The sequence below is a fragment of the Diplotaxodon limnothrissa genome, linkage group LG11 (genome assembly GCF_057381915.1).
Source record: "Diplotaxodon limnothrissa isolate DT_005_m linkage group LG11, D_limnothrissa_male_GT1.1, whole genome shotgun sequence".
Lineage (NCBI taxonomy): Eukaryota > Metazoa > Chordata > Actinopteri > Cichliformes > Cichlidae > Diplotaxodon > Diplotaxodon limnothrissa.
Genome location: NC_140606.1, coordinates 32437288 through 32449953, shown reverse-complemented (window position 1 = coordinate 32449953; position 12666 = coordinate 32437288). Strand labels below are relative to the sequence as shown.

At 40.2% G+C, this 12666-nt stretch overlaps 1 protein-coding gene across 1 annotated transcript; it reads right to left on the bottom strand.

Moving 5' to 3' along the window:
* Positions 1-8105: 8105 nt before the first annotated feature.
* LOC146623275 (lecithin retinol acyltransferase-like) lies at positions 8106-9558 on the bottom strand. Its single transcript, XM_085364939.1, has 4 exons — positions 9490-9558; positions 9130-9265; positions 8697-8932; positions 8106-8249 (listed from the first exon to the last, which is right to left on the bottom strand). Exons 1-4 carry the CDS (start codon positions 9556-9558, stop codon positions 8106-8108), a joined length of 585 nt encoding a protein of 194 aa, XP_085221065.1.
* Positions 9559-12666: the final 3108 nt, after the last annotated feature.

Genomic DNA, 12666 nt, shown 5'->3' with positions numbered 1-12666 from the left:
TCGCTTAACAAGGTCCGCGTCAGATATAGAGGAAGGGAGAATTCAATTCAATTTTATTTATATAGCGCCAAATCACAACAAAAGTCGCCTCAAGGCGCTTCATAGGTACAGAGAAAAACCCAACAATCATATGACCCCCTATGAGCAAGCACTTTGGCGACAGTGGGAAGGAAAAACTCCCTTTTAACAGGAAGAAACCTCTGGCAGAACCAGGCTCAGGGAGGGGCGGGGCCATCTGCTGCGACCGGTTGGGGTGAAAGAAGGAAGACAGGATAAAAGACCTGCTGTGGAAGAGAGACAGAGGTTAATAACAGATATGATTCAATGCAGAGAGGTCTATTAATACATAGTGAGTGAGAAAGGTGACTGGAAAGGAAAAACTCAATGCATCATGGGAATCCCCCGGCAGCCTACGTCTATTGCAGCATAACTAAGGGAGGATTCAGGGTCACCTGGTCCAGCCCTAACTATATGCTTTAGCAAAAAGGAAAGTTTTAAGCCTAATCTTAAAAGTAGAGATAGTGTCTGTCTCCCGAATCCAAACTGGAAGCTGGTTCCACAGAAGAGGGGCCTGAAAACTGAAGGCTCTCCCTCCCATTCTACTTTTAAATACTCTAGGAACAACAAGTAGGCCTGCAGAGCGAGAGCGAAGTGCTCTAATAGGGTGATATGGTACTACAAGGTCATTAAGATAAGATGGGGCCTGATTATTTGAGACCTTGTATGTGAGGAGCAGGATTTTGAATTCAATTCTGGATTTAACAGGAAGCCAATGAAGGGAAGCCAAAACAGGAGAAATCTGCTCTCTCTTTCTAGTCCCTGTCAGGACTCTTGCTGCAGCATTTTGGATTAGCTGAAGACTTTTCAGTGAGTTTTTTGGACATCCTGATAATAATGAATTACAGTAGTCCAGCCTGGAAGTAATAAATACATGAACTAGTTTTTCAGCGTCACTCTGAGACAGGATATTTCTAACTTTAGAGATGTTGTGCAAATGGAAGAACGCAGTCTTACATATTTGTTTAATATGTGCGTTGAAGGACATATCCTGGTCAAAAATGACTCCAAGGTTCCTCACAGCGTTACTGGAGGCTAAGGTAATGCCATCCAGAGTAAGAATCTGGTTAGATACCATATTTCTAAGCTTTTCAGGGCCGAGTACAATAACCTCAGTTTTATCTGAATTAAGAAGCAGAAAGTTAGCGGCCATCCAGGTCTTTATGTCTTTAAGACATTCCTGCAGTTTAACTAATTGGTGTGTGTTACCTGGCTTCATGGACAGATAGAGCTGGGTGTCATCTGCATAGCAGTGAAAATGTATGCTATGTCTTCTAATGACGCTGCCTAAGAGAAGTGGAAAAGGCATCAGGATGTTGTGCTGTTGGAATGCTACTACGCAAGTAACCTCAGTAGAAGAGGCTGCATGAAGAAGATGTGGGACCTACGGAATCTTCAACACTAATGGCGAAACAACTAGTAGCTCAGTGTTCCAACATCTGGAAGAACCAACTGCTATAGCAACTTAGTGGTAAGTGAATATCTCAGGCAGCAGAAATACTAGAAAGAAGAGGAGGAACCATCATGGAAGGACAGGCCCATGCACAGCATGTACCACCAGCAGATAAAAGAAGTGGCTGATACTGAGAAATCTTGCCAGTGGCTAGACAAAGCTTGATCGAAAGATAGCACAGAGGCACAGAAACCAGCGCTAAGCACAAGATTGATAGAGGCTGGCGTCTACTACACTAGGCATGACCCCAAGTGTGCAAAGATGCGTTTGAGCATACCCAGCACATAACAGTATAGTGCAAGAAGCTGGCAGGCAGGCCATACATGGAACACCATAACCAAGTTGAAGGCTAGCTGGCTTTAGTGTGCAGGAATATCCGTGTCGACGTGTCTTTGAAGGATGTGGCTTTGGCCAGTAAATAGCCTATGAAGTGCTGCTCAGGTCATCATCACACTAGCAGCTAGAAAAATTTTATACAGCATTGTTTGACAGAAATCAAGGTAAAAAAAATGTATTACTTTCGCTGAGATCCTTTATTGTTATGTGATGTATCTGAAGCCGAGAGACTACGGGACCGTAAAACATGACTTTTTTAACATTAGCTAGCAAATAACCGTTAGCTAATGCAGTTCATGAGACAAGTGTCACTCTAAAATGGACATTAAATTTAACATATCAATATCTGAAATATATTTATTTCAATATTTATAGCTGTGAAATTTAAACCAAATACTGAGCTTTACTTAAAATTCAAGGTGCATTTATTTCTGTATCAGAATCAGAATACTTTATTAATCCCGAAGGAAATTATGGGTTACAGCAGGCAGCACGCTAATGGCGCATGCGCACTTACAAAGGAACCTTCTGACCTGTTTGTTATCAGGGTGTTTTTGTTCGGCTCCAGCCTTGAGACCACAGCTGGTGCTGAAGTGGTAGCCGCATGAAATGATGGTGGTTTTTACTTTAGTACGAACAACTCATGTGAATTTCAAAGCTGTTCTAGCAGTCCGACACTTGTCTCTCAATCTCCTGTTGGAGAGCCGTGAGCTTCTCCATGATGTTATCAATCTTCCCAGATGGTAGTCGAAAAGGAGGCACAGGTGTGACGCCGTCTTCGTCTGGTCCTGCCTCGTCTTCGTCTGGTCCTGCGGTTGCCACACCGCCGTCAGAGCCAGCTCGACCCGTTCCGCCTCGTTGCCGCCACTGCCACCCGCATGGCTGGCCACCTGATTTGTTTTGTCTGCGCCGCCATTGCTGCGTGCACAGTCGGCCCCCAGAACTGTTTCCCCGTCATGACCGTTGCCGTCTACATGGTCGACCCCCTGAACTTTTTCGTGGACTCGTGTTGAGATCCGCTCTGGTTTTGTTTGGGTCATTTCTGTATTCCTGGACTTTTGGTTTCTTGGACTGTTTCTAGGTCTCCAGTGTTTTTTGGTTTTTGACCTGTTTCCCTGACCTCCAGTGTTTGTGTTGCACTGTTTTTCTTGTGTTTATGAACTACTCTGGACTCATGCTCCTTGTTTTCTGTTTTTGTTTCGGTCCCTCCTTCCTGGACCCCCTCCGCCCTCCCTGGTTTGCTTATTTCATTATTTTTTTGGTATTTCATTTTTATCAATTAATTTTAATGTCAGCAGGTGGTATCACACTCAAACAGATTGAACAGTGGTAAATCCATGATTTAAATCTCCTGTTCCACCACATCCCAAAGGTGCTCTTGGTTTGGGATCTGGTGAATGTGGAGGTTGATGGAGTTCAGTTAAGTCATTGTGATGTTTAAGAACCCAGTTTGACATGATCACAGTTTCGTGATATGGTGCATCATCCTTCTGGAAGTAGTCATCAGAAGATGGGTACACAGTGGTCATAAATGGATGGACATGAATGGTGGAAGTTCGAGGAGAGAAGTAAGCAATTAACTAATAGGAGAAATTATGTTTAATGATCAAACCAAGTTAACTGATGAATCCCTGAGATTCTAAATCTGAATGTAATTTTTTTGCAATGATAGGGAAGATTAAAACGCAATCACTTGTGGCTCATGATGTGTATTAAAGGGTTAAAAAACACTGTAAAAGCACACAGACGGTATTATTTTTAGGGTAATTGGTTCTACAATAGAAAATGGTCTTATGCCATTAATTATGCCACAAAATATTTTTTTCATTGTAAATAGCTGTCTATACTTAGTGAGACTGTAGAACTTAAAGAAATAAACATATTTTTTATTTTTAGTAATTGCTCGTATTTACTGTTAAGATATACCGTTTTATCAAACAGTCTGAGCTTGTTAATATAAAAAAAAATTCACCGGAATTTTCACAATAATTCTAACAATGTTTTGACATTTTTTTTAAATTAAAAGCACAGTATGTTTTGAGTTATTAACATACAGTTGTAAATTGTAAATTCAAATAAAAAAGCTGGAAAGATTGTCATTCATACAGAATTATTATGCAAATTGTAGGGTGATTAATTGTAGATAATGTTAAAGATTTTTCCTGTTGTTTTCGAAGACAATGTGCCATATTACTGTAAATTAATATATTTTCAACATATTAGCAGTGTAAAAGTAAAAGTAAATCACCATTTGTCAATATACAGAAATTTAACATAAATATTACAATCATTTACTCTTTTTGATTTAATGGTAATTTACCGTTGCCATTTTACGGTTATTTGGGGTGATTTTTATGTACATTTCTTACATTGTAGGGTTTATTTCTTGGATTTCGCACAACCCAGGAACAAATCATGAATGGGCTTGGATTTACGAAATTATGAATGAAATGTGCTCTATTTGGAAGCAGAGGGCGGGGCGGCGGGGGATTCTCTGGCTGGCTGGAGCAGAATCTAATAACAAACTCGCAAAATAAAACAAAATTAAAACAAACCAACAAACACGAAAACAGCAAACATTATGATACAGACTTATATCTGCACCGATGTTTTTTCGAAATTCTATACGCGAAAAGTGAGCACGAGAGCCCTCGGTGCGTCTGCTCGCTGCTGAAGTCAAAGTAAACTTTATTGTCATCTCCGCTACACAGTATATAGAGAGACGAGACGACGAGGCTCCAGTTACTGTCATGGTCTGGTTGGGCACCTGCAGGTCTCAGACAGCGGCTCCTCCTCTTTTAGGCGGAGTCCGGTTGCCCCTCCCTGGCTGACCACCTGTGAGCAATCGTGCCAGCGGTATATCAGACCTGCGCTCTCAACCACTCATCGCCTGAGTATCTGCTATTCCCATGTTAGTTCAGTGGAGCATCCTAAACCTTGTCTTAACGCCGTGTGATGACTGACCTGTCTTTTCTTGTCCTCAGCGATAGCACCCGGAGTGGAGATCTTGTTCCCCTCGCTCCCGTCCTCCTGGACCTGGGCCGCCAGCTGCTTACACAACGTGGCCTGCCGGCCCACCGCTCACCTGCCTGCCTCCCCACGCCTCGACCGCTTCCGGGTTTTCCGCTCCACCTGTCCCCTCCATCTGAAACCAAGTAAGGCAATTCAATTCAACTGCGGAGGATTATTGGTTGTCTGCTGGATCCCTCTGATCGTGATCTCCTCTTGTTCCAGTGCCCCCGGCCCCTACCTAGTCCTGTTTCTACCTCCCCGCTGTCCCCGCTGTTCAGCCGTCTCCTAGAGGTGTCTAGGTCGCCCTCATTATCACCGACGAATCCTACGCGCCACTAGTGTGGTGGCGTCGCTTTGTGTTTCACCTTTGTTTACCTGTGGGCGGAAATAAATCATTTGTTTTCTGTCACCTCGCTTCCGGGTTGGTTTCTGCGCCTGTGTCCATCCCTGTTCCCTCGTGCCGTTGAGCCGTGACAGTTACAGCAGTGCAAGTAAACGAACAATAAATATTTAAGAGTAAAAAAATGAATAGGCCTATACACTTTAGGACTAGGGGTAAAGGGATCAACAACAATTTAAAATGTATATTTTATATTTTGTTGATTTAAAGTCTCACAAACAACCCGTTTTTAAAGTTTAAAAAAAGAGAAAAGAAGAGGAGTGTAGTTACTTCCTCAGTCGCTAGAGGCCGGGATTGAGCCTGCCTATTTGCCTGACGCGCTGTCAACTTTACGCAATAATGCGAGAGGTGGAATTGCTTGCTTGTTTATTAAAGTGCTTGAAAAGTTTACAGAGCAATGTGATCGGCTCGCGATTAAAACTCTTAAAAAATCACAGGCTCTAATGCAACAAGGGGAAACTCGTTGTGCTGCGGTCAACAAAAACTACGGCTACCCAGCCCTCATCTCTGTCAAAATCAAACCAGTGAAAGACTGACAACGCCCTCTTAATGTCACCGCTAGCACCCAAGTGACTCCCATTACGCATCTGTTGTCAGCGTGAATTGTTGATTTGTCCTGTTCTCATTGTATGACGAATTATGATTTCTGTTTATTATCCATTTGCATACCATGCATACTTTCTCTCTCTTCATTTGTGTGTGTGTGTGGGGGGGAGTGTTCGCCAGGGGGCCAAACGGGCTAGGACCACCACTGCATGTCCCCACCAATAATTTAATCTCTTCGAGTGAAGAAAAACAAACCCGATAAAAAGAAAAAAAACCCATCTGTCAACGTCTCATTCACCCAGCGGTGCAGAAAGACTTAAATTACGTTCTCTACTGGAGTCCTACGTCATGTGACAAATATGGCCAATGTGATTGGCTGTGCCTTTCAGGGAGCTCCGTTTAGTTTTAGCAGCGGCAAGCCTGCGCTGCGAGGACCTGCAAGGAGGAGAGGAGGATGGCAGCAAAAAGGAAGAACCTGGATATAAAAAAGTATTTCGGAAACTAACTGCACAACAGGCAGCACTATTAGTTTTCTCAGTCTCCCAGAGTAGCATTTCTAATTTTGATTGAAACTGTCAGAGAAAACGGCAGCCTCGCGCAAGCCCGGATATTAGTTTACAGAGGCTGTTAAAATTATATATCTAACGTTAAAATGTTGGTGACACAATAATTTCTTCCTAATGGTACTGACATATTCATAGGGTTAATTTTTGAGACAAAATATCATGAGGTAGTCACGATTTTGCAAATATTACACCTTGTAGTGCAGTTTGCACAAATTGTTTTAAAAATGCACTCACCCTACAAACATTACTGATGAGTCAAGATCTGCACAAATTGACAGAAACACTGAAGCAGCTACACATTTTATTCTTATTGTCATGTATGTCCTATTTGTCAGGTGAGAGAGAGATGGTGATACAAGATCACAGGTGGAATTGGATGATGACTTGGTGGTTCATCACTGTATTTGAAGCACATGTGTGACTGCATGTATGTGGAATGTCTCACTGTTATTCATCAGGTGACAGAGGCAGCTCTGCCATGTTGTAGCTCAGTCAGAGGTGAAGCGGCAAAGTCACAGGTGATGATTTGGTGCTATAGATTAACTAGTATTTATTATCATGACAATTGTTAGGCTGCTGATATAAATTGATTCATTAGTGTATATTTGACAAAGAATCTGAATTGACATGTCTCACTTTTTATATGGCACGAATCCATGTGTTATTTTTATCAGGTAGCAATATGTCCTAGTGCAGTCAGAGGGGAAGAGCCAGGGCCAAAGGTGATGCACATCAAGCACATAATAATAATTTTAATCTGAGGATAAAACGCATGTACTGAGGCTGAAAGAAGCTTCAGTGCTCTCAGAAGACTAAAAAGATGGCTAAGGTCAACAATGACTCAAATGAGATGAAACAATGCTGCTGTATGCCATGTCCACCAGGAGAGACTGGACAGTATAGATGTAAAACAAATATGCCAGCAGTTTATCTCAGTTAACGAGAGGAGAAGGCATGTGTTTGGCTCCTTCACATAGTGGACATTGAGTTGTTGTGTGGGGCACCAGTAGTCCATGTCTGTTGCTGTAACAGTAGTTCATGTTTAGAATAAAATATCCCAGCTCACTGATTTGATCGGGGCAATAGTGTGCCTAAAATGTTGCATAGTTTTGCTGAGAGATCTTTTGTGGTAATCTTAGATGAGTAGTTTTATGGACAAAAACCACCAGGTCTTTCAGTGTTCCCTTAGTGCTAATGTATAAGAAATGTTGGTGTAATATAACGGAACTAATTTTGTTAAGTCCTTAAATTCATATTCTTTTATTGTCATGACTGTATTTGAAGCTATTTTTATGTTTGTATGATACCTGATTTATATGGAATATGACTGAAGTAAACTAAAGCCTAAAATACGTTAGTCAGTCATTTGTTTAATAGTAATTTAACATTATATAATTCACATATAAAACTATGAATTGTAATTTTAAATGGTTTAAAAGTATGCAGAATAGCATATGTAGGCAAGTATATTTCTCCTTTTTTTTTTTTTTTTTTTTTTTTATCAAGAAGCAAAGACAAAAAGGAAAAAAAGAAACAGAGCAGGGTTCAGTGGTTGAATCATCCGACGGGAAGGTAAATACCTGATGGGTTGACTTGATATTAGAAAGAGAGGTGGGGCAACTGGGTACTTGACACAGTTAAAAAGACACAATACAACACAATTTTTTTTTTTTCTCTTTTTTATTTCTCATTATGTGTAGAAAGGTCAGAGGCTGACAGGGCTGAAAAAACACTTCTAACCATGTTTAGGACTCTCAAACTGGCATTCGTTGCTGCAATTCTCATCAAACTTAAAGGGCTTTGCATTCATTCTGTCCAGTATTTCCTGAACATTAATGCTTGGATCATTTTTACACCATCCTTCAAAAGGAGTGCCATGCTGTAAATACAAGAAAAAATAAAGGGAAGTTAAATGTTACAATGTAGCTCTGAATTTTGTACAAATAAATACCTCCTATAACAAGTCAAGTAAAGAAACTGGAGTAACAATAATTTGGCATAGTGCAAGAAAACCACAAACACCTGACCACTACACGCTTTAGCCCCACCCTCCTTGCTGATGGTAGAGAGGTAATTCTGTATTTTATACTATTCCAGGGAAATATGCCACCACTCATTTACATGACATATTTGTACACTAGATAAGAACAAAGGCTGGTTTGTACTTAATTCACGTTTACTAAATTAATTCTGATTTAGTGGAACTTTGGGTGTAATTAACTACTAACATATGCAAAATTAAAACTGGCCAAGTCATGGTTTCTGTTCTGTTCCTAATCGAATGAGGGATTTCATGACAAACACGATGCCCTATTAATCAACATACCTGAATTGAAACGCTCACTCCATAGCGCACATACGTTGCAACGTGTTCACAGTTATTTTTAAGTAAACTATAGGTACCACAATTGTGATACCTCTCTTTGATTTGTGCCATTATTCTTTCTTCATTGCTTTTTGGGTATTTTTCAAGGCCATCGAGGTAGTTGTCTTTCATGTATACCTTCTTACCAAGTTGCGTAAAAATACAATCTGAAAGACTTCTTGGTGTTATAACTGGACCTAGATGTGAGAAACCAATAGAAAGCAGTTGAAAACATTATACTGTAACACAATATATAATGCATCAAGTGAAGGAACATTTATAATGACTGACAGGTCACTACATGTGAAATGTTACAGAGTGGCTGGTCAAGGAATTGCCTTATTTTTACTTGTGCAAACAAAGTCCTAGTAGTTTCCAGATCAATTACACTTACCTGTACGTTCAAATATGTTCTGCTCTTTTTTTTTACCATCAAATTCTTTGTCACCCACATAAACAGCATAGTGCTTATAGACAGACTTGCCTAGGCAGTTACACTTTGGGAAGGCAATCATATCTCCAAACTCAAGCTGTGAGTGAAAGACAACAGAAATTTTTTACCAACTTAATATTTCCTGCAAAACAAATCAAATACTGCTGTTATGGTAGCAATAATTGTTTATTCATTTTTGTTTGTTTTGTGTATCCAAGGACATCTCATTTTTTCTGCATTTTTTTTCTTTACATAACATTAAGAAAGAAGGCATCATTGTGAATTAAACATTGTAAAATAAAATAAAATACAGTAACATACATCCTCGTTGTTGGCCTCTATTAGATTGATTGCCAGCTGAAGAATTACAATGATGATCAGGGTCCTCATTTTTTCTTTTGTGGAAACATGACAGGACAGAATAGTTGAACAAGATAAATTAAATAATTAAACAATAACTGGCAAATCTGCCTCCATAACCATAAATTAAGAAAGACTGAGCAAATTACATGCATCAAAAGTGATACATTTTATGGCTGGAAATTACAGAAGCAAAATCAAAAACTCTAACTATCAAGGCATCTCCTTAAATGTTGTAGCTGGCCTATATGCAGTTTTTAAAACCAGGTTAAAAGAAAAGAAAAAGCTTAAAATCGTAACTTTAATGGTAAGCAGATAATCTAAATAAAATACTATTTACCCTATAAATAAACACAAAGTTTGGTTACAACCAAAGTACCATGAAAATTTTCCCCAGAAAGAAAAGGAGTTGTGTTAAAGAAAGATTGCTTACAGTTTTTCCAGCTGGTATTTGGCTTTTGTGACCAGTTAGAATTTAAGACCTAAAAAAATACTCCAAAGATTTCTATCCTGCACCTGACAGACACCAGACATAATATTTTATTAACTGTAATATTCAGTGGACGAGACCTTAGAAAGAAGTAATTTCAGATGTCTTACCTTAGTCAGTGTAACTGTGGAATCCTGCTGGACCATAGTGAGACAGCCTCTTATATACATTTCTGAACAATATGTTTGCAGACAAGACATCTGCCTATCTCATGGCGACCGTAAAATCATTTGTATAATTCAGTCTACACCTAGTACTTATTTGCTTATCAACCAAGGTTTGGTTAAAAAAAACTTTGAGGTTAGGTTAGGAGAAGCAATGTTTAAATGACTTGTTGACTAGTCATACACATCCCTAAATACAACATGATCTTTATGCTGTAAATCAGCGGTCCCCAACCACCGGGCCACTTTTTTTTTTTTTTGTTAATTCTGTTTCCCTGGGTCTTTTCCTGTGTTGTACTTGTGTGTCTTATTTTGAAAGAAATGTTTACATGTTACCATAGAGACCAGAGAGCATTAAGGGGCAGAGATGAGGACGTTACTCATAGGTCGTGTCCAAATTTATGGGCTGCATCCTACTTCCGGCCTATCCAACCTTCTGAGGACCCGGCCCACGTAGACCGCGAAGGCCGGGTCCTCAGAAGGTCGGATAGGCCGGAAGTAAACGGCTGTGGAATTGGACGGTCTAGCCTTCTGATTAGTGTCACCACTGTCTCGGTGGAGTTTAATAAATTCCGCCGTCTGCTCCTTGCTATCTAAAATATAACAGGACACTGGCGTAAATTCTCGACCATCTCACACTTCTGTTTAATCAGTTTTCCTATTTGACGTTTATTCAGCTGTGTGAAAACCAAGGAGGAACCCACCTGGGGGATTAATAAAGTTTTATTTTATCTAATCTAATCTAATAACTTTAATCTCAACCAAAACGATTTACTCACGAACAAATAAAACAGGTTGTCTAAGTGACTTAAATATTACGTTTAACCAGAGTAGCGAAAGTCCGCGGTGATCTGAAAATGATGTGCCGGGAGTTGTGCCGTTCTCTGCGGCTTCAGTGACCCTCGAGCTCCCGGCTAGCTATCGAGCTGGTGGGTAACAGACGTCTCCGAAAACGTCGAAGCACTTTTGGAAATATGCGATATTTTAATAAACCGAGCAGATATTTGAAGTTTACACACCCACATTCTCGCCTGAAAATATGTTAAAAGCTTACTTTGTGAACCAGAAAGATTAATAAGAGTAATTTTAAAACTTAGTAGTGGCCGCCATTGCCGGAAACTGGAGTTTGGCTGGGCCGCGTTATGAATTCTGGGATATGGTGGGCCACGAAGGACACGCGCGACCCATCCTTCAAATTCGGGAAAAAGGAGGACGCATTTGTCGGCTGCATTCGGAGGAGTCTTTGGCCCTTTCTCAATATGCGTACTTGTGCGTACTTGCGTTCTCGTGTACTCGTGATACGTCATCAGTCGGAGACGAAGTACTGTTCCAATTCAAAGTACGCATCAAGCCGAGAACGCGGCCGGTCCGTGAAAATGTTGTCAGACATTAAACCGGTCCATGATGCAAAAAAGTTTGGGGACCGCTGCCGTTCATATCAACAAAGACATTAAACTGGGTATGCTTTTGGACGAGCTGAGCTTAAGAATGATCTCAGTGTCTCAGTCAAATGTGAATGCTATGCTGGTCTGCTGTGGTGAAGAGAACGAGTGTGAAAACAAAGCTGTCAATTTCCCCTACGCTCACATATGGCAACATGCTGTTGGTAGTGAGTGACCGAAAGAATGAGATTGTATATACAAGCAGCAGAAATTTGCTTCCTTTGCAGAGGTCTGGGCTCTCCACTGCATTAACTGGACCTGCACAAACAACCCAAAAAGGATGGATGGATACAATACAAATACTTGAACAAATAATAACAATTAACAATTAAACTTACTAAAGCTAAATAATATCTAAGCAAACTGCAGCATACACATTGTAAGTATATAAAATAAGTTTATTTAAACAGCTGTACACACTTTCATACTACTTATTTGATTTATTAAGAATACATAATTATAATTTTGAGTTTCGCTTGGCTTTAGGTAAATAACTTTATTTTGATAGTTCCTGTTTAAACTGAATTTGCATAAACATTTTCATCATTTACAGAAACTTGTGAAGTGGCTGCAGCAGCAGTCAAATGCTGTGGCTTCAGAAAAAGATTAACAATTTTTTTCAGTTGTAATTTTCATAGCAGCTATCTCCCTATCCTTATATCTTTGTATAAAACTATGATAGTGTACTCAATGAAAATGTGTCAGTGTGAGAAATGGTGTTGTAAAACTTTAGTCTCTGTTTCCTGATATGCTCCTCAGTCCACAGCTGAGTATATAAGTTACTTTTTTGTAATATATACGGCAGCATAAAAGGGTGAAGATCAAAGAATGTTTGCCCAAAGTGAAAATCTATTGGAGATATATTTCACAAATAGATCCATCCATCCATCCATCCATTCGCTTCCGCTTATCCTTTTCAGGGTCGCGGGGGGGCACTGGAGCCTATCCCAGCTGTCATAGGGCGAGAGGCAGGGTACACCCTGGACAGGTCGCCAGTCTGTCGCAGGGCTAACACACAGGGACAGACAACCATTCGCACTCA

Excerpts from the sequence above, each read along its gene's own strand:
- LOC146623275 (XM_085364939.1), bottom strand. The coding sequence starts at position 9,558 with ATGAGGACCCTGATCATCATTGTAATTCTTCAGCTGGCAATCAATCTA. Across the intron at positions 8,933-9,129 it reads GAACATATTTGAACGTACAG|GTCCAGTTATAACACCAAGA; the intron begins GTAAGTGTAATT and ends TCTCACATCTAG. Across the intron at positions 8,250-8,696 it reads GAGTGAGCGTTTCAATTCAG|CATGGCACTCCTTTTGAAGG; the intron begins GTATGTTGATTA and ends TTGTATTTACAG.